The 26,819-nt window shown below is 47.9% G+C and overlaps 1 protein-coding gene and 1 long non-coding RNA gene across 2 annotated transcripts in view; one reads left to right on the top strand and one right to left on the bottom strand.

Moving 5' to 3' along the window:
• The window catches only part of LOC139596627 (uncharacterized), a 162,095-nt gene that overhangs the window by 78,628 nt on the left and 56,648 nt on the right, over nt 1–26,819 (bottom strand). The window contains exons 2-3 of the long non-coding RNA XR_011681377.1: nt 9,181–9,281; nt 2,341–2,452 (exon numbers count right to left, since the gene is read on the bottom strand). This is a non-coding gene — a long non-coding RNA (uncharacterized lncRNA). The remainder of the gene's footprint in view (nt 1–2,340; nt 2,453–9,180; nt 9,282–26,819) is intronic.
• On the top strand, nt 11,579–14,791 carry FOXB1 (forkhead box B1). The gene is made up of 2 exons (XM_071441005.1): nt 11,579–11,879; nt 12,302–14,791. Exon 2 carries the CDS (start codon nt 12,326–12,328, stop codon nt 13,286–13,288), a length of 963 nt encoding a protein of 320 aa, XP_071297106.1. The 5' UTR covers nt 11,579–11,879; nt 12,302–12,325; the 3' UTR covers nt 13,289–14,791.

Genomic DNA, 26,819 nt, shown 5'->3' with positions numbered 1-26,819 from the left:
AGGGCTCCTGTCCATTAAAGAAAGAATAATTCACAGGAAGTGGCTGCAGAGGGGAGCAAAGCACAAAGAAGAGAGAAAATTATAATTTTGAAAAAGATATGCACAAAATGCACATTTGGGCAACTGTAGATTGGTAAATTCTATTTCCTCTCCACCTTCCAATTGAGCTGCAGCATCTGTCTAGTCTGAGCAGCATGAATACCACTTAGATACTAACTATGCCACCTTCTGTACAAGTCTGGGTAAATATACACTGCTACATGAGATACAAATAGAAACATATCTTAATTATATAAAAAAAGAAAACCAAACCAGCAACAACCCACAAAAATGCAGAGTATTCCTGGATTTTACTGACCATCACTACTAATTTGTGCCACTCACTACTGGACTAAAGCATGAAATATTCTATAACAACCTTTAAGTTACAATGTGGGAAGAAAGACTGCTGCATCACTTCCTGTTTTACTGTTGATTAAGTATTCTAGACCACTTTTGTCCCATCATTTTACCTGAGTAAACTATATCCAGCATTGGGATGCACAACCCTTTCTTTTGAATTAGTGTGTGATCTGTAATCCTTTGTGGATCCAGCCATGTAAGCCAAAATTGAAGGGGGAAAAAAGAAAAACAAACAAAAAAAGAAAATAAAAGAAACCAACAGAAAGAAAAAGTAAGCAGGAAACTACTTGGTTTGAAATCTAGAGGGTGACGCCCAAGCTGTTCTCATTACCAAACTCTGTTACTGTGCACAGGAGCAGGTTCAGTGCCTTCCTTTCTGGAGTAAGCTGCCTGCTTGTGAACTTGAGATGCTGAGAGACTTCATGAACAGAGCTGTTGTTTTATTTACTCTCAATTAATCATGCTCAACTGTAAACAAAGTGTCTGTTTTCGTTCTGTTGACAATTATCCACTTGTCAACATCTCCCTCAAGTACCTTCAGCATCTGGCAACAGCACAAAACTGCTACATCAAAATGAACATTTTGTCTCAATAAAAAGATAGACATGTGGCAGGGTTTCATCTGTTTTCTAGCCCATCAACAGTAAGGCTGTATTGTCACCAATGTAACCAGACAGTGGTCAAATTTTGTTCCTATTAGTAAGGCAGAAGAAACAAGAACCTCCACCCTTCCCCACAAAGGCAGAAGGCAGCCCTCCCTGCAGCCTCCTGTTCTGCTGGGGCCGGTCCAGTCCCAGCTCCACCAGTCACCCTACCAAAAGCTGTAGAGTAGGACTTGTTTATTTTGTGGTGTTCAGCAAATCCCAGTGTAAATGGAGATCACTTACTGGTGCCTCCCCAAATACTCTTAGTGTGATAGTTTTCCACTACCCGCTACATGACCTGGGCTATTTTCAGACCCTGAGCCTCCCATGCTGATTTGAATTTTGCCATTTTAGCTTGGAAGATATAATTATTCCCATCAGCTGAAAAAAATCCTTCCTGCATTTTAACACAGCCTCCCCCGTGCTTAAACTGAAAGCTTCAAAGTAAATGCAGACAGTCTGGCCCCTTTTTGGGTACAGTCAGGTACAAACTGGACACTCCTTTTATTCTGAGGGGGAGAAAAGAATCTTGTCAGGTAGCCTCTCTAACAGGTGACGAGGCTCCAGGGTGCTGGACCTATAGAGAACATCCCCTCACACCTCCAAGGTACTGTGTGCCATGGCTCTGGCTACCTAAAATTGTTAATATTATTTGAAACTTGCTCCCAATGTAGCAAAGTAATAGGAAAATCTGAATAACTCCACTGGAAAACACCCCAACCCAGTGCCTGAAAAATCACAGAACTGTTTTTTCCTCCCAGAATAAAATACTGAGGGGGGCGGGGGAGGGCAGGATGCTCCACGGAACGGAGCGGTCAGCGCACAGAGCGCATCCCAATCCCGGTCCCGGGCCGTGCTCTGGGCGGCTCCAGGCTGGTCTCCCTGACACGCGCTAATCAATCTCCGCGCTGTAATTGATTCTAATGAGCGCGGCCGGCCGGCTCCCCGCGCCAACGACCGCCCCAAGTCGGCGGCGGCTCCGGCCGCGCTCCGCGCCCGCAGCGCCCGGCCCGGCCGGACCGCCAGCTCCCCTTTAACCTCCTCCTTCGCTCTCCACAATTAATTGAGATATCTTTTATACTTGATGTGTTGTAAAATTAATGCCTAATTTATGTAATTAGTCAATTAACTGTAATTCTAGCATATGGTGCCAAATGCCCAGAAGGTGTTCTTGTTTCCCAGGTACTTATTTTGATGTCATGAAATGCAGCTAATTAATTTTACATGCATATTAATTTCGGATCTATTTAGCGGCTCCCTTTGTGAAGGCAGATTTAATATTTGTCTTTCTAACCTTTTTGGGCAAATTCGGCGCTCGGTGCTGAAATAGAGGTGACTTTTAAAACACATTTCCATCGGTCTCCCTTTCCTCTGCGGAGCCTTCGCTGACACCGGGTCGATCCCTCCTGTGTGAAGATGCACAAGGGCTGATTATCTATAGCTTCCCGCACATCTATAACTGTCGCAGGATACGGCTATTGAATTTAAATCCGATTAATATTTAATATTAAACATTTCTGAGGGAATTTTTGTTTGTTTTTTGCAAAGCACAATATCCCACGGACATTTTTTTTTTAATAGCTGCTCTTAATACAATGCTCCTTGGAAAAATGAGAATTGAATTATTGCCTAATTAGAAAATAAGCGTAATCCTGATCACTGGCTTCTGATGTTCGCAGTTCTGACTGCGCTGAGAAACTGCGAACCCGCAGCCAGCGCACCCCGCGCTTGGCTGCTCCTGGCCCCGGGAAGCATTCGCGCTCCTCCCCAGCACAGCGTTCAGGTTACGCTTCTGTCTCTGCCGGAAAGCGATCGCATCCGATTTTGTCCATAGTTCTAAGAAAGATGAGATTATGCCTCCTCTTTCTGCAGCTTTTTGCCTGCGCAGAGATTAAGGGGTAAATCGCATCGTGGGCTTTCCCGCTCCCCAGATGCTGAGAAAAGATTTAAGTAGAAAAAGAGATGAAACTCGAAGTCTACGCTTCAAATTCCCAAAGATACCTTTTTCCCTTTGCTGCAGCAGCACTAATTGCCGCATTACACTTATCTCTGCGGTGAGGGGAGATAAAAATGCACCTGGCTGAGGGGCGCGGGACGGGTGCGCTGCCGCTGCCCGGCCTCCCGTCGGCCCTGGGGAAACGCTTTCCTGCGGAGCGCCGGGGCGGCACTTCGCTCTTTGGGGCGGCTACGCGAGTGCTGTGGCGTCATAAAACTTTTTACCCCCCTTTCTGGATAAATTAATGAGCAATTTAATTAATAAAATCAGAGAGTAGCGTAAGTGCTATGATAATGAAGTTAAATGAGCGCGCAGTAAAATATTCACTAATCCAGCACATTGGCAAATGCCCCCTTAATTCTGCTTAGCACTAAAAGGGTTTTGAGCACCATAATGAGATTCCTCTGTCTGCTAATTAATTGACACTCTCCTGAATATTCATATGTGCTAGCACCAATACGTTCTTAATTGCACCGTGGAATGGATCTCAGAGGAAAGTAAATCGCCATAGACTTAATTAAAATAATGTATGCCAGATCCAGCTCGCTGAAGACGAGACATTTGCCATCAAGCGGTGTAAGAAAGTGGCACCTGGTTTGTAGCGAAAAATGAGGAGAAAATCTTTATCCCTCCCAAGGTGAAGTCAGCAGGGGCTTAGAAAAGCCAGACTTTTCAGCCTGAAGATCTGAAAGCGAGAGCTTCGCCTTCAAGCACCGCTGCCAGTGCGCGACCCGTGAGGGCGGCGCGGAGCCCGTTCGCGGGCGGCGGAGCCGCGCACGGAGCTCCGCAGTTCAGAGCGGGGGGAGCGGGCTGCGCACGGCGAGGTGGGAGAAATCTGGTCAGGGATGCCCTCTACAGAAACGTTCGGGGAAAACCGTTTGTCTCCAGCGAGGGAGGGGAGGAGGGGGAGGCAGGGAAGGAGGGAGGGAGCAGCCACATTTGTAAACTTTTCCTTGAGGGGAATCCGGTGCCTTTGAAGCTCGGTCTCTGAATGGATTGTTCTTTGCACCTCCAGACTAATACTGTGAGCTAATATTGTACATTTAAATTGTTCTGCTGTTAAAAGCGTGGCAAGTTGCGCTGAGAAATGAGTGCCTGCCGCTGCCTGGCCGCGGCCTCCATCCCGCGCCGGGGGAGCGGGCGGTGGCTGCGGCCGGCGCGCCCCGGGACGCGCTGCGGCGGGCAGGCAGAGCCCGGGCCCGCGCATCCCCCGCCGTCGCTGAAAAGCAGATGTGAAGCGCTTTGCTAGGTCTTTTCCATCCCTACCAGCTCAGGAAACGAAAAGGAAAATTGGTTTCTTGGAAAAGACAGCTTTTAAAAAAATCACCACAGGTTAGAAACTAAAAAGAGTTTATTTGAAGACATACAAATGCATATTTATTATACACATGTAGGCATTAACAATGTAAATTACACCGCCAGCACTTGCTGGTTGTTTATTCATTAGATCTTTAGAAAATCTACATTGCCTGCAGATAGCGGGATGATAATGTGAAATACACAAGCAGTTTACCCAGGCAGCTCCGCCCGGCTCCGCGCAGCTCCACGCGGGGCTGCCAACAGGTCCGCGGGGCTCAGCGCCGGCCCCGGGTCCCTTCCGCTACCGGGGGCGCTTCTTACAAGTGCAATTCTACCTTGACGAGAAAACGGCCGTGCCGGCTGAAACTGCCGTCACCCAAAATACAGAGCAAGGCTTTTACAGGTCGCGGCTCAAGAGAGAGCAAACTTGGACGGAAATACTACCTCGTAGAAGAAATACGAAAGGGCTCTCCTCTGAATGACAGCGCAGACATCTCGCTCTCAGAGCTCAAAAAGCTTTGCCATTCCCAATGTCTTTTATTCCCATGTAAAATCTTTGCTCGCCAAAAGGGGAAAAAATACTTTATCAAATTCTATCCTTTTTAGCTGGTTGGATGCTGTATGACTACCATTTCTCTCGATAATAAATACGGATAAAAAAATACATGGGTAGAAATCGCTGCGGGGAAGTCTTTTCTAAAGTTAGATCCAAAGAATTTCCTCCAGGAATGAAATATTAAAGAAGGTTAATATGGTTTTTGCTGCAGAGCTGAGGGTTGATGGGAAGACGGGAGCTTCGCTCGCATCGTGAGTATAGCGGGCGAGAGCGGAGGATGTCAACAGATACAAGGGAACGATGGAAGCCGCTGGACTCGGGAAGCGCAATGAGCGCTTCGCCTGCAGCCACCGTCCCGCCCTGCCCTCCCGCCCCGCTGCACCGCCGGCCCCGCGGATCCCCCTCGTCGCGGGGTGGGCGCTGAAGCCGGCCCAGAGCACGGGGAGGGGCGAGCAGCCCCTCTGCCTTTGCGGCCACAGGCGCGGCCGAGGAAGCGCTGTCGCTTCCCCGCGGGACGCAGGTGCGAGCGCCGGGGGGGCTCCGGCGGGCGGTGCTGCCCCGTCCCACCGAGGAGCGGGGCCCGGCGGGGGCGGGGAGCCCCGGCTCGGGAATTGTGTTCCCTGGCCCCGGGCAGCTTGGTGGGTGGCGGCCGGGCGGGGGCGGCGCGGGGAGGGGGCGCTGCGGCAGGAAGGGAAAGTGCAGAGCCCCGGCGCCCACACAGCCGCACCGCACCCCCCCACCGCGCTGCGCCTTCGCGGCGGCAACTTGAGGATCTGTTTGCAAACATGCCCCCCGCCAACAGAGAGAAAAACACAAGCATTCAAAGTTCTGACCCTAATTAAAGCCCGGCTCGTTAAAGACTTCACACAATGCGGGAAAAAGTTTGTCCGAGCCTGAATTCCTCAAGCGGTTATTACCTTTGCTTATAAAGAGGGGAAACAACCGTAACGTGCGCGCCATTATTCTTGTGGATATGCAATTTAAAATCATCGTCAATTGTCATAAAAACCATTTCACAATGTTTGGCTAAGAAATAACTTAGTAATTTAAAGGTGTTTTTTGCCGAGTGACACGCACATGCAATTCAAGGAAGAATTACATTGCTTACGGATTTTGAACCGCCGCTCTGACTGCAGCAAGAACGGGACTCAGCCTAACATTTTTTGTTTTCTGGTTTTGAACAGAACACCAAGGCAAGAGCAGACTGTAGGAGAAAGTGTGAATGGGATGAGTATGTTATGTTAAAAAAGGCTCATGATAAAAAATAAAGTTTATGAAACGGATGGATCTGGAAAGAAGAGTCCTTGGAAAAAAAAAAAACACAAAAAAACAAAACAACAACAAAAAAGGAGATAGAAAAGAAAGAAAGAAAAGAAAGAAAAAGGAAAATCAAGTTTGCTCCACCCAGCTATTAACCAAAACACAATACCTTTTTCTGGGTGGTACTGCACAGAAGTTGATTCAGTTTTGACAATGTTGTTTAGCTATCATTTGCTATTTTGAATGAATGGGAGCAATCCCCCTTTTTACAACAGTTGTTTCCTATTATGGAGAGGTGCAGCAGTTGAGGGCAGACATGTGAAAGTGGCTGTTTGATTCCCTTTTTCATCCCCCTGACCCTGCCTTTGTCCCTCCTCACCCTGGGAATGTCACGCCTCACTACTTCACTTTGAGATGCTCTAGAAAGTGGCTTTGTTATTCCCTTTTAGACATACACGAAATTGTTCTCATTCCCCCTGCTGTAAAAGATACTTCAAATTGGGACTCGGTTCACAAGTGCAATGCAATTTGGCTTAGCTCAACCTTTGTTCTGCTTGTACAAATGACCAAACAGTGCACACATTATACAGTTGATCTACTGCTCCCTTTACACCAGAGTTAGCGGCTGGGAGAAAAGCAAGTTAATCCCTTCAATACTAAGGTGGCATTTTCAATATTTCCTACAATGTGAAAAGGAGAAGAGAGGGCAGCTTGAAATGCGACATTTGTTTAAAAGGGAAGATTAAAAAGAAAAAGTTTGCGAGGCCTCCCCTGATACTTCTCCAAATAAATAAATAAACAAACCAATAAATCCCAAACGTGTAGATAAATACTCCAGCATCTCCGGGAAGGCGAGGGAAGTTTACCACAAAGACAGACACTCAGGGCAATGACGTCGAGACTCAAGCTGCAATCCGCGCTACCAGCTCGGAATTTAACAAACGCTGCGGAGTCCCGGCCGCCCGAGCCCGCGGCCCCGCGCGCACCTGCGCGCTCCCGCGGGGGGGCCGGGCCCGCAGCCCGGCCGGGGGCAGCTGCTGCCAACGAGGGGCGCGGAGAGCGGCGCGGGCAGCGCTGCGCGCCCGGCCCGGCCTCACGCACTCACAGGATGTGACCCTGGCACCCCTCGGAGCCGGCCCAGGGAGCTCCCGGCCCTGTGGAGGGAGGGGAGGCGGAGGTGCTGCGTTTACCGGCGCGGCAGAGGGGAAAGAGCTCTCCGGGAAACCGGCTCCGATCAGGAGCCAGGTGCTCCGGAGCAGCGCCGAGAGCCACGAGCGGGAACAACAGCCTCCTCTCAGGGTTAAGGAATTCGGGTGGTCCCAGCGCGGGCTCTCTGAGCGCTGGAAAAGTGCGGAACGGCTGTCCGGGGCCGAGGCCCGACAGCGATGGGCTCGGGACACGGGGGACGCTCCGTCCTGGGGTGCGCCCCGGCAGTGCCGCAGCGGGGCCGAGGGCCGGCTCGGGCTGGCGGCGCTTGAAATCCCCGACGGGACAGCCGAGGGCAGCGCATACAGGCAGCCGGCTCTCGGGAGGGCGACAGCGGCGAGAAGAGAGCGGGGGCGGTGGCAGGGCCGGCCTAGCGCGGTGCCCAGAGCCAGGAGCCCCCAGCGGCGCGGCTTGGCCCGGCCTCCCCGGGCACAAAGCACATCCCAAGCTATCGGGAATACGGGTTTGGGGAACAGTTCTCAATCCGGCCCTTGACAGGCAGGGGGAGTTTGTTTAGTGCTCATTGGGAAAGGAACAAAATCCTTTTGAAAGGGCGCTAAGTAGTTTCACGCCAAAGTGGCAGATTTGGTGAAGAATGTGGGGTGGGACAAAGCCCAGCCGTTCCCAGAGCGGCCGGAGCTATTCGGGAAACCGCACCGAGAATTCAAGCACACAGAAAAGCAGGAGACCCCAAGTACCTTGGCCTCCATCTCCTCAGCCCCTGAGAAGCAGAAGAAGCAGAACCATTACAAAAAAAAAAAAAAAACCAAAAAACAGGGCAAGGCTTAGCCGAAACGCAGCCGCAACCAACAGCCTGCAGTTGACTTTCCAAAACGGGGGAAGCTTGCTCAGACACTGGCATTGTGTTTCGCAGCCTAGGAAACCCTAAGAAGCTGGTACTTCCCCCCTCCTCTTTTCTCCCAACTGGTTTGTAAATATTAACAAGGTTGTGAGTATTCTCTCACACAGAGTGGGTTTTTTTATCCTTGGAAAACTTCTTGGCTTCCCTCCACAGCCCCTCTCCCACTCCTCCCCTCTGCAAAGCTACACACCTGCTTGCAGCCACAAGGATTCAAAATCAATATTGTATTTGTCACTTTTCTGTCTCCTTTTCCTCTCTCAACAGCCCTGCTTGCCACTGAGGCGAATTGTGGATTTATGGAGGAAAATTAGCATAAATTATTACCAAATCTGTAAACGTGTGTGGTCTTGCTTGTGGGAAAGAGGGCTATTGCAAACCTTCCATGCAGAAAGGTGGTCCATGATGGGCTCCATGCAAGGCCTGAATGGCTCTTGTATGAAATAGATTTCCATTGGGTTTGAACATTGATATAATTGACTTATGTGTATTTTATATAGTTTTCCCAACACTTCCTCTGAGCCCCTTATTTGAATTAGACTTCAGAAAAACGTCTATTTGTTTTGGTTTTCCACACAATGGATTTGGATTCACTTCTCCTTCTCCTCCTCCCTAATGTTGGCTTTCAAAGTAAAAGGGAAATGCTACAATTACCTTTAAATGCTATATTGCCCAAGTCTATCATCTGTTGCTTGCTTAGCATGAGATGAAACTTTGGGTATCAATTACTGGGAGGACTTCGGCTGCCCTACCCTTCCAATCGCACATTCCTTGCAATGGAAAAAAAACCCCAAAAACAAAACAAACAAACAAAACCCCAAAAAACCAAAACAAAACAACAAAAAAAACCAACCAACCAAACAAACAAACAAAAACCCCAAAAAACCAAAAAAAAACCCCGAAAACCACAACCAAAAACACAAACCAGGAAAAAACATCGGACGCCTCACAGCCATACCTCGTCTGCACTCGGAGTAGCAAATGACAACGGAAGTCGACTTTCCTTTAACTTTACAGCTTTGGGTTCCTTTTTGCATCAGCTGGTTTGTTTTTTTCTTTCTTCGAAAAGAAAAGGTACCGGCAAAGAGAAGAGGAAAAGTATTTGTCAGTTTGTGGATTTTCTGAGCTGTCTTTTAGATAGGCATCCCAGGAGTGAACTTGGGCCGAGAGACAAAACCTGAACTGGGAGTGTTAGAAGTTGGGGATGGAGGAGCTGGGTGTGTGGTGTGTGTGGGAGGGCAGTATCCCTTACACCCTCTTATTTGGGGGCTCTCAACACAAAAACAGAAGCCTTCTGTCCGGTGTTAGGGGAAGCTGGGAGGAATCCCTCTTAATTTCAGAGTATTGTCTTTCCTACCCTCTAACAAATATCATCGTCCCACCACCTCTTACCCACCACCCCACCCCCCTCAAAAAAAAAAAAAATTTGGAGGCTGCCTTCCTGCCCTGCCCGACTGGATGAAGCATCTCAGAGCCGATTAACTGCAACTCCCGGGCTCTGAGCAGCACAAACACTCCCGGGCCCTCTCTGCAAGGGGCAGAGGGTAGCATGTGGCAGGTCTAGCTCCTCAAAAGGGCTCCTTAGCTCGGCAGCGCGGGGCCGGTCTGCTTCTCGGATTCCTAGAAACACAATTATTTACTTATTATTCTCTAAACGACATCCTGCCCCGAGAGAGAGGGATTAGATGGGACCGAGGGCAGCCGGGCTGGGGCAAAGGGAGCACGGTTTAACACCCACGAGGTCGGCGCTGGTGGCGATGTGAAAATGCGTTTTGAGGCTCCCTGCCAGGTTTGAGGGAGCCCTGCTTGATGGGGACCGTCCCTCCGAGAGGACTCCAAGGCTCTCGCAGAGCCCGTGTCAGCAGCCGCGCTGCACAGAGCCGCCGCCGCCGCTCTCCCTCCCCCAGCCCGGCTATTTTTGCTGAATTAAGAAGGTGACATTATTCTTCTTTTCAAGTACTTCTGTTAATATTGAAAAACGTGTGCTTGCATTTCAAGCGCGCGCGCTCAGCCTCAGCCATTTCAATATTAATGAAATTGTTTAATCTCCTAAATTCATCGTGTTTAAGTTACGTTTTGGTGAGTTATTGACCGACTCCGAAAATATTGTTAATGGAGTTGATGTGTATTCACCACAAAGGCTCTTCCTCCCCGGGCTCGCAGCTCCCGAGACAATCTTCAGTTCTGGCTCTAGGGTGACAGGATGCACAGCAGCCTCAGGAATACACATCATGCAAACTTCCCTCCTGTGCCAGGACAAGCCTGGCACCTTCCGGGCCTGATCCTCCCCCCAGGACGGACACAGGCTGGCAGCGAGCTGCTCGTCTGGGCTGCGGTTGCAGGATCGGGCCTTGGCTCCCGGGGAGGAGGGAGCACCGTGCACCAGAACGAGCCGCAACTCGGCTGCTCCAGTCCTGCCTGCTCCCACACACACAAGTGCGCACCGAGAAGCACACGGGCAGGCGAGCAGTCTGACACACATCACGCAAAGCCCGCAGAAGGCGTCAAGATGACGATGTTTAGCAGGGTGGCGCTGGCACGGACCCGTTAGCCCCGAGCAGCTCTGCGGGACCCCCAGCCTCGAGGGCGGCCGGACAGTCCCCGGTCCCGCGAGCAGAGCGGCGGCGCGAAGGCAGCTGGTTACCGAGCACACCGGGACCGTGTGTCCGCTCATGAGCCCTTCGCTTGGTATTGAGAGCAACTCCCGCGTCTTTACACCAACAGGTCCGCGGAACCAGAGCAGCGGTCCTGCAGGGGCTGGGGCGGGCTGCGAGGATGGGGGGGGGACGGGACTGACTTCCCGGGGCGCTACCGAGGAGCCCCGATCTTACCGCTCGAAAAAACCTTCGCTCGGGGAGAGCGGATTTGGCAAAGAGAAAGTCCCTCGTTACAGGGGAAACAGTCGCCTTAAGTTAGCCAATAATACAAATCAGATAACAATGCAGAACAAACAGAATACCACAGCCAAGCAATTTCCATGTCAAACATCCCACTGCTCAGTACTTCCATTTGTAAGTGTGAATTGCAGACTAAGCTTCCTGCAAAGTCCACATAGAGGTTAGTGCATACCTTCCCCCCACCCCCAGCCACCGGGTACCATCGCACTGCAATTCCGCTGGCGGAGCCTTTTCACCCCTCGCCTTGTCTTCAAATGGAAATGATTCCCATTGGCCCAAGGTGTCCATGTAAATAGGTGTAAATGAAACCAGATTATGCCTTTCTCTCCAGCCCCCTCCTCCCTGCTCCCCTCCCCCTGCTCCCAAGGCGATTGTCATATGATAGCAAAGAAGTGGCACATTAATGAAGCGCCTCTACAGGGGTCTTTTCTGCTCATGTCACCACATAAAACTATCAGATGGTTAGAGGAAGGACATGGAGGCAACTAGTTAGCTCATCGCCGCTGCAGAGAAGCAAACAAGCCTCTGCTACAGAGCAGCTGCCGGTGGTGTAAAAGAAGCTGATTCAGCCCGCGAAGGCGAAGGGAGGGGTGTACAGGAGGATTCCCAAAACCAAGCCAGCTCGCTGCCTCCTCAGGACTAAACTGCAGCAGCGTGGCCGCGGAAGGAGCGAGAGACACGCCGGAGGAGACGGGTGGGAAAGAGTCCGGACTCCCAGCTGCGTCCCGGATGCGGACTGTCAACTTCCAGCAACTTTAAGGTGGGCACATGCAGGGGCTGGCATGGAGTTGGGTGGGAGTCGAGGGGAGGGGATGGGGTCCCCTTCATCCTCGCAGAGCCCAGAAGACAGGGCTATCACAAGAGTAACTTCACGGACGTGGGCTCCTGCGGGAAGGCCAGGCTGAGGGAGGCCGGAGCTGGGAGAAGCACATCGCTTTTCCCCCTGCGGCGGCACAGAGCTCTGGGCTGTTTTCTCCTGCCCTCATCTGCGCCCCACTCCCCCACCCCCGCGTCCCCCGTTTCGAGGGCTGAGATCCACCGTGCCCCTTCCCCGTGCCCTGCTTTCTCCAGCCTGGCCCCAGAGCCACCGGCTGACCCGGCTGGGTGTCCGTGCAAATCCTCTCGGACTCACCTCTCTACCCCCTCCTCCCGCCCCCTCCCCTTGTCGCTGCCCTTCTGCAGATCTCCGCGGGTCGCCTAGCGAAGATGCCTCGCCCGGGCAGAAACACTTATAGCGATCAGAAGCCTCCCTACTCCTACATCTCGCTGACCGCCATGGCGATCCAGAGCTCCCCGGAGAAGATGCTGCCCCTGAGCGAGATCTACAAGTTCATCATGGACCGCTTCCCCTACTACCGGGAGAACACTCAGCGCTGGCAGAACTCCCTCCGCCACAACCTCTCCTTCAACGACTGCTTCATCAAGATCCCGCGCCGCCCCGACCAGCCGGGCAAGGGCAGCTTCTGGGCGCTGCACCCCAGCTGCGGGGACATGTTCGAGAACGGCAGCTTCCTGCGCCGCCGCAAGCGCTTCAAGGTGGTCAAGTCGGACCACCTGGCGCCCAGCAAGCCGGCGGACGCGGCGCAGTACCTGCAGCAGCAAGCCAAGCTGCGGCTCAGCGCCCTCGCGGCCACCGGCACCCACCTGCCCCAGATGTCCACGTACAATCTCGGCGTGTCCCAGCCCTCCAGCTTCAAGCACCCCTTCGCCATCGAGAACATCATCGCCAGAGAGTACAAGATGCCCGGGGGCCTCGCCTTTTCCACGATGCAGCCCATGCCGGCCGCCTACCCCCTCCCCAATCAATTGACTACGGTGGGCAGCTCCATTGGCACGGGCTGGCCCCACATGTACAGCTCCGGCATGATCGACACCGCCACCCCCATCTCCATGGCCAGCAGCGAGTACGGCGCCTACGGCGTGCCCATCAAACCGCTCTGCCATGGGGGGCAGACTTTGCCGGCCATCCCCGTCCCCATCAAGCCTACCCCCGCCGCGGTGCCAGCCCTGCCCGCCCTGCCCGCGCCCATCCCCACCATCCTCTCGAACTCGCCGCCCTCCCTCAGCCCCACGTCCTCGCAGACGGCCACCAGCCAAAGCAGCCCGGCCACCCCCAGCGAGACTCTCACCAGCCCGGCGCCCGCCCTGCACTCCGTAGCTGTGCACTGACCCGGGCCGCCTGCACGGACGCTGCCTTCCCCATTCTCCCAAAGTTTCCTCGGAGCTCTCCTCCCTCCCCTTCTCTCCCTCCTTTCGCTTCTTTCCCCTCTCTACTCTTTTCCTCGAAAGCAGAGACACCTCCCCGCGGGAAGCTGAGATCTGCGGTTCGCCCGAGCTCCCTTTCCGCCTCGCCCCTTCAGCCGAGCCCTCCCCTCGCGGCTCGGTTTCTCCCCTGGTTCTGAACTTTGTTTTCCGTTCTTCTGAGGCGAAAGGAACCGGCCCGGCCCGCCCCCTCCCGCCCGGTAGGAGCTGCCGCTGGCATTGCTAGTTTTCCAAAAGTACTTCAGGCATCCTCGATTTGTCGGCGACCAGGCAAGCCTGGCTCGGCGATGCCTCTTTCCCTTCTTTTGTCTGGGGAAAAGCAGGGGTTTATACAGGACCAATCTCTAGTACCACAAACATGGATGGCTGCTGTGTCACCGCGTGAGAGCAGCGACGTTTCCAGCCTCCAAGCAGCAAAGGCTTGGATCTTGGAAACGCCGGGAAGCGCTCGGTGTCCTTTGTTGGGTGCGTTTCGGCGGGGCAGGGCCGCGGCCCCGCGGGCTGAGCGGCCCCGAGCGGGAGCGGCCGCAGGTGAGGGAGCGGCGGGGGCGGCGCGGAGCGGGACCCGCGGGGGAACCGCGCCGGCCGCTCCGCCGGCCACACCGATCATGTTTACAAAGCGCCTGTGTTAATGTAAATACTGAACTTGCATCTGTACTGTAAATCAGATGAGGTCCCTTTTGCAGTACCTGTTGTAACGTGGATGTTTACCGTAGTTTTCAGGTGAAAGAGAAGGAGGAGTTGACTTGTCTGTTAACTTCGGGTTAACCCGAAGGTTTGGGGGAGCTGAGGTTTTCTTTGTTGTTGGTTTTTTTGGTTGTTGTTGTTATTTTTAAATTTTTATAGCTATTTACTTCATAGCTTAAAACCAAACAACCACCATAATCATAATAAAAATAAACCTGTTACCAAGCACACGACCCGACATAGCTTAAAGAAAAGCTGTAGAAGTCACTGATAAAATGTGGAAAAGTAATACAACAGCAGGTACAAACTCTGGAGGTCATCCTGATTTCTGCTGGAGCTTTGCAGACGAGAGGGGGCTAGGGAAACTGTAAATGTTTGTGCATATGAATGATTATAAAATGTGTAAAATGCACTTTTGTTTGATATACTCCTTTCTAGTTTTAGGTAGTTTGCTGGAAACCGAACTGTTGTTCTGTTGTGAACTGCTTAAGTTAAGAGAAAAAAAAAAAAAAGAACACGCCCTCTAAACAGCATTCGTGTCTATTGAAACTGTAAGGACATTTCTTTTAAACTTTTTTTTTCCTGTACAGAATAAGCATGGCATTTAAAATATTGGTGTTCTTGTTCCCAGCATGTGTGTTTTAAGACAAAGGTTAAAAAGTGTCTACGTTAAATTATGAACCTAGTCCAAATAATATTTTCTCATTAAAATATGTAAATTCAGATTTAGTTTCTTATTTGTCTTTTTAAAGAGTTAACACGAGAAAAGTAAAAACACTAGTTCATGATGAAGGAATGGTGTTATTCCAATATTTAGATAATCTAAACAGCCTTTTCACGCAAGGTTAGTATAAATATAGTTATTAATATAGCACAACTTCTTAGCTAGAATTGTCATTATCACCAGTTTAGCAAAGGGAGAACATGTTCTGTGGGGTTTATATCTAACATTTATTTATATCTGTACATCTGTGCATACACACACACCTGCATTTGTGCCCTATACACTTATACTGAATATAACCACATATTACATTCATGCCTGTGTCTATGTATACTCATCACCTACTTACTCCCAGCTGCATTTTCTCTAAAAAGTGTAAAAATTAGTAACCTTCTGCAATATAGAGCAAACATAAAAAAATCTTTAAAGAATTAGTTACTTTTTTTGGACTGAGAGCACTGATTTTTTTTCAGTAGTGGTTTTTTTACAATTGGCATTGCAAAATTTTTTTTGAGTTAAAGTGAGCTGTTGTAGCCTTTTACCTGGCGTTTAAACCTGCTCAAGCACAAGTTAGTCCAACCACTGCTAGAATTTCTCCATCCTTATTGATCAACACTTTCCCAAACCGGTAGTTTGCAAAGTGGAACACAATCGTACCAGTTTTTCTGTAATTCAACATACAGTCCATTTTAAAAAGTAAGGGCAAAGTATTTACAATGAAAACTGGATTCTGAACACTTCTGAACACAGATTCCCCAAATCTGCCAGGGATTTTGCAAGGATTCTGCAACTGTTGAAAATCAGAGAAGCCATCTAGTGAATGAGTAAATAGATGCCTTTGAGATGAGGCATTCTGCGAGCAGAGTTACAAGACAACTGAAGTGCTAACTAGCAAGAAAACGACATTGTATTCTAATGAAGCGGCAGGATTCACGAATTCTACGGCAATGATGTTACAGAGGTTTTGTCTCCGACTGATCTCACTGAATTTCTGGACCATAAACACGGTAAGTGACATCCCCATTTCCTTACTACACACCACAAGATCCTTGCAAAAGTTTTAAGATTAATGTAGAGGGCAATTAATCCAGTTGGGATCTTTTTTTTTTTTTAAATAACGGATCCCACACACAGAAAAAAGGTGGAAAATACATGAATCATTGGGCTGATTAAAATGCATGAAGCTGCTAAAGCTTGTCGGATGGGGGACAACTGAACTCATTCATCAAGTCCAACCCACGATTATATCAACACGATCAGTTGAAGAAAGCATTCAAAACTTATCACCAGATCAATGGACACATAACTCGACAAACTTTCCTAAACAAGCGATGACCTACATTTTTAGACAACGAGGAAGCTTTTTCTCCTTCCCTTTTTTCCTTAAAGATCTAGCAGTCAGAACAAATCCTCAAAGATGAAATCCGAGCCCGACTAACAAGATGAAGCTGCACTTTCAGAGTATTTTTTTAAAACCATATAGTAACGGCGGAGATAAAGATCTGAAACGATCATACCCCAAAGCAAAATACTTTCAAAAGGTGCGATAGGTTTCTCGCTGCACAAGGCGAGTGTGTGACTCGCCACCGTACGTTTAAAGTGCCATTTTCGCCTTTATCTCTGCGATTGCCCGAGACTGCCCCAGCCCGGGGACCCTCTGCTCTCCGCGCCCTCTCCCTCCCGCGGCCCCCAGCCCGCGGAGCGGCCGCGCAGCTCCGCGCATCTCCGCCCGCTTCCCCAAATGTTGCGATGCTGATTTCAAACAAATACGCGGCTCAGCGCGTCGCTTGAATTTACTGCTTTGACTTGTTAAATCTCCCTAATGGCTCAAGTCCAATGTCAATAAACACAGATCTGAAATAGAGCAGCAACAGAAAACAGCGCGGAGGGAAGGGGCGGATGGGGGGGCGAGGGAAGCAGCCGCGGCCGAGCCCTCCGTCCTGTTTGGACATTTCCTGGGGGGTCGGGGGGATTCTTATTTTTTTTGAATATATATTTTATTTGCCAGCGAGACATTATAAGCTAGGCGTACTTAATGCAAAGACACCGTTCATTTCAGACAAAAGCTCTTTTCTTCCGGAGGATGGGTTGGAGCCCGGCGGTGCAAGGTAAGCCCGAGAACCCAGCCGGGCTTGGCGGCTCGGGGGTTTGCTTCATGTCAGCGCATGGTATGTGAATCCTTTCTCGGCTGCGGTTCTTTTTTCCTTTTTTTATTTTTTATTTTATTTTTTTTTTTTTTTTGTGGTCTTGTTTTGTTTTGTTTTCTCTCTCCTCGACATGTGACAAGACACCACCCCACAGGACTGAATCCTCTATTGAAGACAGCCAGCTCCTTCTCACTCAGAATATTTATTTTCTCTCGAACCGCGCCTTGCAGGGAAGGGCGGTCTGTGCCAGGTAGGGAGAAAAGAACTCCCCGGCGACCCCTGAGAGGGAGTTTTATGAGCCAGACTTTTTTCAAAAGTGGTCCTTGGGAAAGGGAGAAAAAACTTAGCAGCTTCATCAACTTCAGTGCCGAATTATCTCGGAATCTTAATATAAATGTCACTTTGTGGGTTGGTTGTAGGTTTTTTTGTTTTGTTTTTGTTAACAAAAAGAAACCGAGGCTGTGAAGCCTTGGAGGGGCTGTATTTGTTTCTTTTAAACTAACAACAAATTATCTAATTAATATGTTTCAATTACAGCATGAAAAAGAGAGGCTTTGGACCGCCTGCAGTGGGTTTACAATAGCCCCAGAGCCCACTATAAGAATTTACAATAACTTCACATCTGTTTCTTTATTTCCCACTTTTCGAGTCTAAAACTCCTCTTGAAATCACTTCAAACCGTAGCCCAAGTTATGAAATATGGTCTCTCTGCCAGGAAAAAAAAAAGGTAGAAAGAAAAAAAGGACAAAACTTTGCAGATCGAGGCTTCATTTGCAAGCTAGAAAGTGAAAGCCCCATTGAAGAGCATTAAACAAATATATTAGAATTCTGTCACTTTATGCAATTGAGTAGATCAAATAAAGGGTCCCAGGCCACTTCATTCACTCTCATTCACTTGAATAGAAAATGCAAAGAATAGCAAACCTAGACTGGGCCACCGATGTAGATTTAGCCCTTTTTTCTGAGAGACAAAAAGGCTGAATTTTCACAAACACATTGCTGACTCGGGGACTAGGAAACCAGCACTGAAACCCCTTTGGAATTTAAATTCATTTTATCTTCTCTCTTTCTGGGTCCCTTTGCGCTACGGGGCGAGTTGCACTGGCACCCTTGCTTGGAAAAAAATACAATACAACAACAACAACAAGGAAAAAAAAAAAGTTCCAGATTTTTCCAGCGGAGTCGCAGTACAGTTTGGAAGGTGACGTTTATATTTGCAAAGAGAAAAGAGGGAAGAGCTGCCCTTTGCCCTAAGGATCGCAGCCCCTTCAGCCTCTTCTCGAAACGCCTGGGCAGAGACTCCTGCCCGGCTGCTCTGCGCGGCTCTGCGCGGCTCTGCGCACACTCGGGGCACACCGGGAGTGCCACACCCGGGGCTGCCACACTCGGGGCACACCGGGAGTGCCGCACTCGGGGCTGCCACACTCGGGGCACACCGGGAGTGCCACACCCGGGGCTGCCACACTCGGGGCACACCGGGAGTGCCGCACTCGGGGCTGCCGCACTCGGGGCACACCGGGAGTGCCGCACTCGGGGCTGCCACACTCGGGGCACACCGGGAGTGCCGCACTCGGGGCTGCCGCACTCGGGGCACACCGGGAGTGCCGCACCCGGGGCTGCCACACTCGGGGCACACCAGGAGTGCCGCACCCGGGGCTGCCACACTCGGGGCACACCGGGGCTGCGGCCGGGGCAGTGCGGGGAGCTCCTCCCCTCTAACCAGGGCTGGCCTTGCCCTGGCTATGCCCGCAGGCGAGGCCGGGCACTGTGCCCGTGCTGCACATCACAGGGCATGGCAGCACAGCCGTGTCCATCTGTGCCACTGGGAGCAAGCAATGGGCAGCAGAGACATGGCCACTCTTCTCACAGGGGTGCACCAGAGGGTGCCAGCTGCTGTATCAGGACCAGGCGACCCTGCCCTTGCTTCTGCAGGTTTTATGTGTGAAGTTGCCTTATCTGCCATCTTCTCTCCGCTGGGGCCCTCAGCACTGAGGCAACCAAAGCAGGGCACAGCACCTTGGCATCCAAGGTGGGCCTCGGACCTCCTCCCTTACATATCCCTAACATGGCCACACCAACGTGTCCGACAGGTTCACTCACACCACAACTACAGGCACTACTAAATAAAGGCTCTTGATTTTGCACTATTTTGTAGGGCCTCAGTATTAATTAAGTAGTAAGTAGAGTATTTTGCATTAATTAGAGCAGCTCCTCAGAGAGATATTACAGCCAAGACTAATCTTATACCACAGGAAAATGCTCAGCATTTCCACTGCCCCCAATTACCACAGACAGCACAGACCACCTGCATGTGTTGGGCTTGTTTGCACTAACCTGTAGACATTTTTCCCAGGGATGACATCAAGGAACTTTGAGGTTTACTGCTTCCATCCTCCTTGCTGGCTTTAATGACTACTAGATAGACAATAAATAAGTAGGGATTGAGTCCAAAACCCAGACCTGGTTCTACTCCTAGGTGGGCTCACCAGCCACAGCCTTGACAGCTTAAGGTGCCTTCTCAGACTTAAAAACCTCTAGTACAACTGCTGCCTGCCAGAGGATCTGGGAACTCTTGCTCCCAAGGCTGTTCTCCTGAGTCCATGTTAGTTCCATATTTTAACAGCCTAAGCTACTAATTAGGGGGCACATTTATTCCTATTACCAGCAGTGCCACTGCATTACAAATTAAACATGAACAAATACAAACTCAAATGAAACAAGGAAAAAGTAACCAGAGCCTGTCTTCTGGAATACCTGAACATAAAAGCACATGAAGTCATCCAGCTTTTGGCCAAAAAGAGCTGCTTTAAAGGTTAGGTCATACCAGAAATTCTGCTGCAGAATATCAAGGTGGACAAAGCATCCATTTCAGAGCAGGGAATTCTCCACTGCTAGCCACAGATTGGCAACCATTTCTTCACACAGTTGCAAGCCCACCTCTTCCACACCACAAAAGTGCAATTTTTTAGCAACTTGAGCAATATCACCGTCAGATTCTCTCTGAGCTCTTCCTGTATTTCTCTCCTGCATGGGCATTCTCTCTGTGGCTCTGACTCCCAGATTTTCATCCCAGCCTAATGATGTGTGCTGCTGGGAGCAGAATACTGAGAAGCTGAAAGGTGCTGTCTGCATCCCGGGGTCTTTAAAACATTTTTGCTTTGTGCCTTGGAGACATCCCTCCCTGAAGGCTAATGGGGCATGAACAGCTCCCCCAGGTCTTTCCCACTGGAGTGCTGGACCCACTGAAACACAGCTTGAGTCTGGTCTCCCTGTGCTCCTGCCTCTCCTCAGCTTTTCACTGAGCTGGGCTATTCACACCAGTAATGAGCCTGCCCACACACACAGGGATGGGAATAGGCCTGCACAGATCTGCTGAAGGACACCACAAACTGTTTGTGTTTCTTCTCAATTTGTGCTGAATGCACTTGAGCTCTTGTTGAACATAATTTCATAATTAACTCACATAATTTTCAGGTTAAGGAGGTTCTCTGGAGAACAGGGAAGAGGATCAAGCGAGGGCTGATCCCTGTTACACATAATTTGGTTCCAAATTGCTGTTTTGTTTGCATCTGTGAGAACTCTGAGAGAGAGAGGAATTCTAACAGACATGAAAGCAGATTTGAATGATTTCTACACACCTGCAGAAGCTGTTAATAGTAATGCTCATTTCCTTATTGAGCTAGAGCTTCCTCATCTTTGCTGGATCTAGAAGGGTTGGGTATCTCTGGTGGCTCAGGGAAGCAGACACACTCCTGAATGTAAATGGGCATGGGGACAAGCTGGACCACCCTGAGCTGCTCTCCTCACCAGCCAAAGGATGTTTTACAGTACCTTGTATTCAGCCATTCATGATTTGCAAGACTGGCTCAGGAGTTTCTCCCTAAAAATGCCAAGTACTGTGTATGGCAGAGGAAGACACACAAGTCCCTTGACAGACCATTCCCCAGGAGGGGAGCTTGTCCCTTGCTTGCCCTATCACTGCTGAGTTTTCTCATCTCTCAGGCCTAGAGTCCTGTAGTTACAGCACAGCTCACCCAATTCATGCTTGCAAATGCCTTATACACTAAGGGTGAGGCTCAGGGTAAAAATTTAACTGCATAAAAATCCACAGAAAATTCCCAGTGAATTAAATAGAGTTCCACTATCAAGGTTTTTTCAGAGCATTCAGATGATTTTCTGATTAGGTAAGTAATTGATATTTCTCTCAGTTTGGGGTCACATTCAGTGGATATGGAAGGTCACATGCAGCTGTACACAGCTGCCCTAATGCTGCATGGCCATGGGCAACTCTGAAAGCTGTGGAAAATGTCTACATTCTTTGTCATTTTTTCTTCACCTGTTAGTCCAATGCTTTCAGACCATAAGCCAGAAGCCATTTTTTTTTGCCTCACATGCAGAAGAACTTGCCAAAGAAGGGCCAAACCCAGACCAAACCATGTTCCACTCTGCCTATAAGGTTTGGATGTTTTTGTGTTATTGATGTCGCTGGTTTGGTTTTGGTGGTTTTTTTGGTTTTTTTTTAGTTAGTTGGTTAGTTTTTGAGTCCTTGGAGGAAGAAATGACAGCTCATCATCCATTTTTAGGATGCTAGGGTACTTTTCAAGATGTGGACTCATCTACCTGAACATTACTAAAATAACCGTCCTAAATATTTTTGGCAAAACTCTAGAAAGTTTAAAGTAATTATCTTTTCAATGTTTTGACTCCACCTTCTCAATGGTGAGGAATTTTTCAAATCCTTTTGCATCAAAACCACATGATCTGCTTCTCATCAGTAATACCTGAAATGGATTTCTTCCCTCCTTTTCTAACAACAAACAGATCATTGGAAATTCTCCAGCATTCAGGTTCTCCAGGATTGGTGAGCAAAGCATCAGGCACTGTAAAACCTTTGATAAGATCTTACTAATAGTGGGTTTTCTTCTGAAAGCATGACTAAAAGAGCTGGTAGAGGAATTCCTGTGAGGACTCCAGGGAGGGCTTAGCTAAATCAGAGCCACAGAACTGGTCATGTCCACACAGGGAGACAGCAGGGCCAGAGAGGAGCAGCGAGAGCACGAGAGGGTGAAACTCCTGCTCTGCCCCCACACAGCCAGCACTGCCCAGCACAGTCTGCAGAATGGACACCACCAGCTGCAGGCAGCCTGAAATTACCTTGTTCTCTTCCTCACTCCTTCAGTGAACAAAAGGAGGGACAATTAACAGTAAATTCCATTGTCTGTACATAGTTAGATACTACAATTTCTCTTACTGCCTATATATACTTATATATTATAAATCCCTTTATGGTAAGATGGTTTGTGATAAGTCTTTTGAAGGCAGAGGCTCATCTTGCAGAGCCTTGCTTTTGAGGAATTTGGGTTAGGGGTTTGTTTCTTTTTTTTTTTTTTTTTTCCTGTTTCCCTGTCAGAAGACATACAAAGATATGTCTTTTTATCAGCTTGGCATTACTCTGAGATTTTTCCATAAGCTCAAGATCAGGCTCTTTTGAAGTCACTGCACAGGAATCACCAGGGGCACCTATTGCATGTTCAAATGAAGGCTCTCCATTGGAAAATCAACCCAGTGCTGCCTGTAGCACTCCAATTCTATCAAAGTGCTCCTCTTTCTCTATCTGCATTGATGTGTCCGAGTTGTATTTCGGAGAACAGCATTTTCCTCCTAACTGGTCACAGGCATAAATTATAAAACAAAATACATTTCTAAAGAGAAGTAAAGCCTTGTCAGACCACGGAGAGTCTGACAGCCATCAGATCACACAGCCACCCAGAACATGAGAAAAGAAGAAAGCACATGAGACATCTAGCACTCTGGATCCCTCGTTAGCCCTCCCTTTGCACTGAGGACTGTGTATATCTAAGTGCTGCTTTTTCTTTTGTTCAGAATATCAAAAGTCCCTCGACATTATTCTATTTTCCTGAGCATTCTCCTTTGTCAGTTCCTGCAACTAAATAAAACAAGCCAAACCCCAAACTGTTTCTCCATGCTCAAACTCTGATTTTTTTCTTTCCAAGTAAAGATATACTGCTTAAAAGGACAATTTTGGGGTCAAATGCCACTGCAAAGGAACTCAATGGGATGAATTTGGGTCAGTAACAATGCGTTCCTTAGTTCTCAATGCAAGTCAGGGAGGTTATGGTTCTGTCAATGTGGATGTGGCACAGTTGGGTAGGAGGTCAACAGCACAGAGTTAAGTACTATTTTCAGCATTGTCTTCTCCTTCATCCTTTTGAGGATACAAAGCAGAAGCTGTCAGTATTCATCCACTTCAGTGCTGGAAATACCTCTTAGGAAAGCTGGGAACTGATCTTGCAGAAAAACAGCAAGCATCATTATATAAGCCTGGATCCTTGGAGTATCCTGGCATAAGGTGGAATTGCTTGTATCTCTCAGAACAGCAATGGTAAATCCTTTCTCTCTGGATCCGGGGATGCAAATCAAGCCTGTCCATTTCTTCACAGTGTCAGACAAGAGGAAAGGCTGTCCCTTGTCCCCTGTCCCTTGAGGCAGTGGGTTTGGTAATTTGTTTTGTGTCAGCTCAGGTAATTCATGTACCAGTAGCAGCATGAGGCTTCAGAGAGGCTGATTCACCTCTCAGAAGCTCCAAACCACAGCCTCTCACTGGGCCTTAGAAAATGTTTCACTCTTCCAAGCATGCTACATCATGCACTGTAACCTACCTTTCTCTCTTTGCATTAGTAAATGGTAAATGTTAATTTGAAAAGAGAAAACTTCTTTGTTACAAATATTTTTTCATTCTGCCTAAAGCTTCTCTTTACTCTGATGGAATTATGATTGACTCATATTGTCTGTATGGAGGCAAACCCTCCTAATACACTGCTTTAGCTAGAGTAAATGGACTGAACAAATCTCTATAGCAAGCTACCAAAGCCTGCTTTGTGTGCTCCTTATTTCTGCCCAGCAGAGCTGGTGTCATTTCAGCTGTGCAGAGCAAGACTATCAAACACAAATTCATGTACAAAGTTCCTGTGCTGCCAAGGTGTGTATGCAAGTACCCACTATGTGCACAGAAAGCATCAAGCCCATTAGGCTCAAGCAAATGGGCATGAAAATGCCACCAATTTTGGTTTTGCTTCAAAATAAAACCATATTTCTCAATCCTTGTGGACAGTTCAAAACTTTGGTGCCATCTATTTATTTGTTCCTTGCAAGGCAGCCAGCAATGCAATGAAGCATATACAATTGTGTAAACCAAAGGATTCAGACTATCCTTGGATGTTTCCATTTAATCTTTCACTTGCTGGCATTGAGTAAATAACAGAAAATCACTGGAAAAATGAACAGTTTGAAAAAGATCTGCTAAAATATTGATTTTAATTGTTTTCTCAACTAGTGGCAGCATCCAGACCAAGACACAAAGAAAACTTTATTTTTTTCTTACAGGCCCTCTCCATGACCTTGTTGGGAACAGCACAAGGATTTCATTCTGGAAGTTCTGTAAGGAGCTCTTAGTACTGGCACTCAGGGATCTTTCTCTGGACACAGAAGCTTTTCAAGATTGTACATTCCCATTCTTTATGCTGTTATCCTTTCAGTCCACAATACATCTCCCATTGATCTCAGTGGGGATGGCTGACAGACAGCAGTACTGAAAAGCACACTGTAGTGTAAGCACTGGAATAAATTTACCTGATACCCTACAGATAATGGTCTTTGTTCCCTAAACTACACCTGCCTGAAGAGCCCTCCTCCCTTATTTCTGTATGATAACCTACCCAACAAGAGCAGAGGGAACAGAGCTGCCTGCTGACTTGTCAGAGGAGGCTCCACTGATGGCTGGCTTGTTACTGCCATACACAGTGAACAGTGCTTGGGTTCAGACTACTTTCCCTCTGGGACTAATTTGAGCCTATCTTTTCTATCTAGTCAACCTTTTAAGAAGTCATTTAAGAGAACACTTTAAAAAAAACTAAGGAACTCAATTAGTAGAAAGAGAAGTTTCACTCCTCTCAATTTTGACTGAAGCTGGGCAAAACATTCAGCATTGCTTGGGTTGAGAGAACAGGCATAAAATATATTCTCTTAAGCCTCACTCCTTCAGCAAACCAGGATAAAACTTCCAAATTTAGTTAATACCACCAAATCCCATGTAGTCACTAGGATTGCCTGGGAAATATTCTCTACCTCCACAACCATGTAAAAAAATCAAAGTAACACATCAATCTCATCACCAAATTGAAGCAATTCTCTTCAGCCTCTAGTTTGTGATCTGAATGATGCAATTTTCAAATGTATTTTCTCCTTGTCCTACTCTTTGTCTTAACTCCTTTGAACTCCTTGTTCAATACCAGCAGATTAATATTGCATCTTACAAAGAGGAATTAGGATGGATTTCATTAATGCTAACAACTTGGCTATGATCTCACCATATGAATATACCATAAGTAAAACATTTTTTATGCCAAATCTTGGGCTTATGAAACACTGAATTATTTTGCTCAAAATCCCTGTCAAGTTTCCATTAATTACTGATAAATGCTAAAATGGTGCAGCAAATAATCTCCTCCCATTTGGAACATGTGTACTCCCTTTGGGACTGGCCTATTTACAACAGCTATGATGTTCCACAGGCTTGGAAAGAACATGGGATTTCTTTCCTTCATGCTCTGAAAGCATTCAGACTTTTTTTTAAGGGTGGGTTTGTTTTTTTTTCAAATTTCAGTTTTCCTACATTTCCCATCACAAGTTTTTTCTCCTTTGATCTGAGAACAGACCAACCCTCTACAGGCAAAGAATCACCTCTCCTCCATGTGTGCATGGATATTTTAACTTGGCCCCCAGTTGTTATAGGTTTATCAGGTTCAGATATCTAATCTCTGGGAGACTCTGCTCTCTGCATCAACACTCATTCCACTGGTAACATGATTCATTATTTATTTAGAGGGCAGGAAAATCTGAATTTGTGGCCTAAACCTGAGTCTGAACATTTGCGATTAGAGACAGAACTATTCCACTTAGAAAGAGGAATGCCCTGCTTTTAAGGAGCAACAAATATTAATTTATTGTTGCTGAGATCCCAATTATTGTTCAGTACCTGTGAGGAATTGGCAAAGAAAACAGATGTCAGGCTACAGGTTGTGCTCTGTGCTATGCCCAAAGAAAATGTGGTCTACTGAATATTTCCTGGTAAAGGCCTGCCTCTTTCAATCCCTTCTCTTCTACCAGGAGATCCCAGGATCAATTCTAACTTACAGCTGGACTTGTGGCCATCATATCTACAATCACATCTACATTTCTGTTACATGATCCTAACTGCTAATTCTGCCTGGCTGAACAGACACAGCCATGTAAATACACTGAACAACATCTTAATTCAAACAGAAAAGGAGGCTGCAGAACTTGATACATTTTCCATGGAAAACAGGGGAAAATCCCTTCTACCAGTTCAATGTGAAAAAATAAATAAGAGTGAATCAAAACAAAAATGTTTGGAATTGATTCTAAAGTATCTGAAGACATGAAAGTCATTAATATTTATGACATCAAATATTAGTTATATTTGATGTCTAACAAAGACTTATGTTTCATTGGAAATAGCTTTCTTATTTTGTCATGAATACAGAGGCAGCCTTATTAATAAAACAAAATACCATAAAAGAAAACAAGCAGAGACTGAAGGTTCTGCTAGTTTTTAAGGGTTTGTATTCTGCTATGTTATGTACTTATTTTTGATGGTTTTCCCCTTAAATTATGAGCTTGGGGAAAGAGAAGAAAATAACTTGAGTGTAAAGTTTAAACTGCTTATAAATAAGACAGATATGTTTGAAGCTGCATTTCCTTGTCTGGGGAAAAAAAAGAGCTACTACACAACACACTTGAGGATCATAAATCAGTTCACACACACAATCTCTGAAGTCAC

This window comes from Agelaius tricolor, unplaced genomic scaffold (genome assembly GCF_023055355.1).
Source record: "Agelaius tricolor isolate 1412-34295 unplaced genomic scaffold, bAgeTri1.0.p SCAF_16, whole genome shotgun sequence".
Classification (NCBI taxonomy): Eukaryota; Metazoa; Chordata; class Aves; order Passeriformes; family Icteridae; genus Agelaius; species Agelaius tricolor.
The sequence above is the reverse complement of the archived record's forward strand: the minus strand, read 5'-3'. Positions and strand labels throughout refer to the sequence as shown.

Coding starts and splice junctions, on each gene's coding strand:
- FOXB1 (XM_071441005.1), top strand. CDS start 12,326: ATGCCTCGCCCGGGCAGAAACACTTATAGCGATCAGAAGCCTCCCTAC.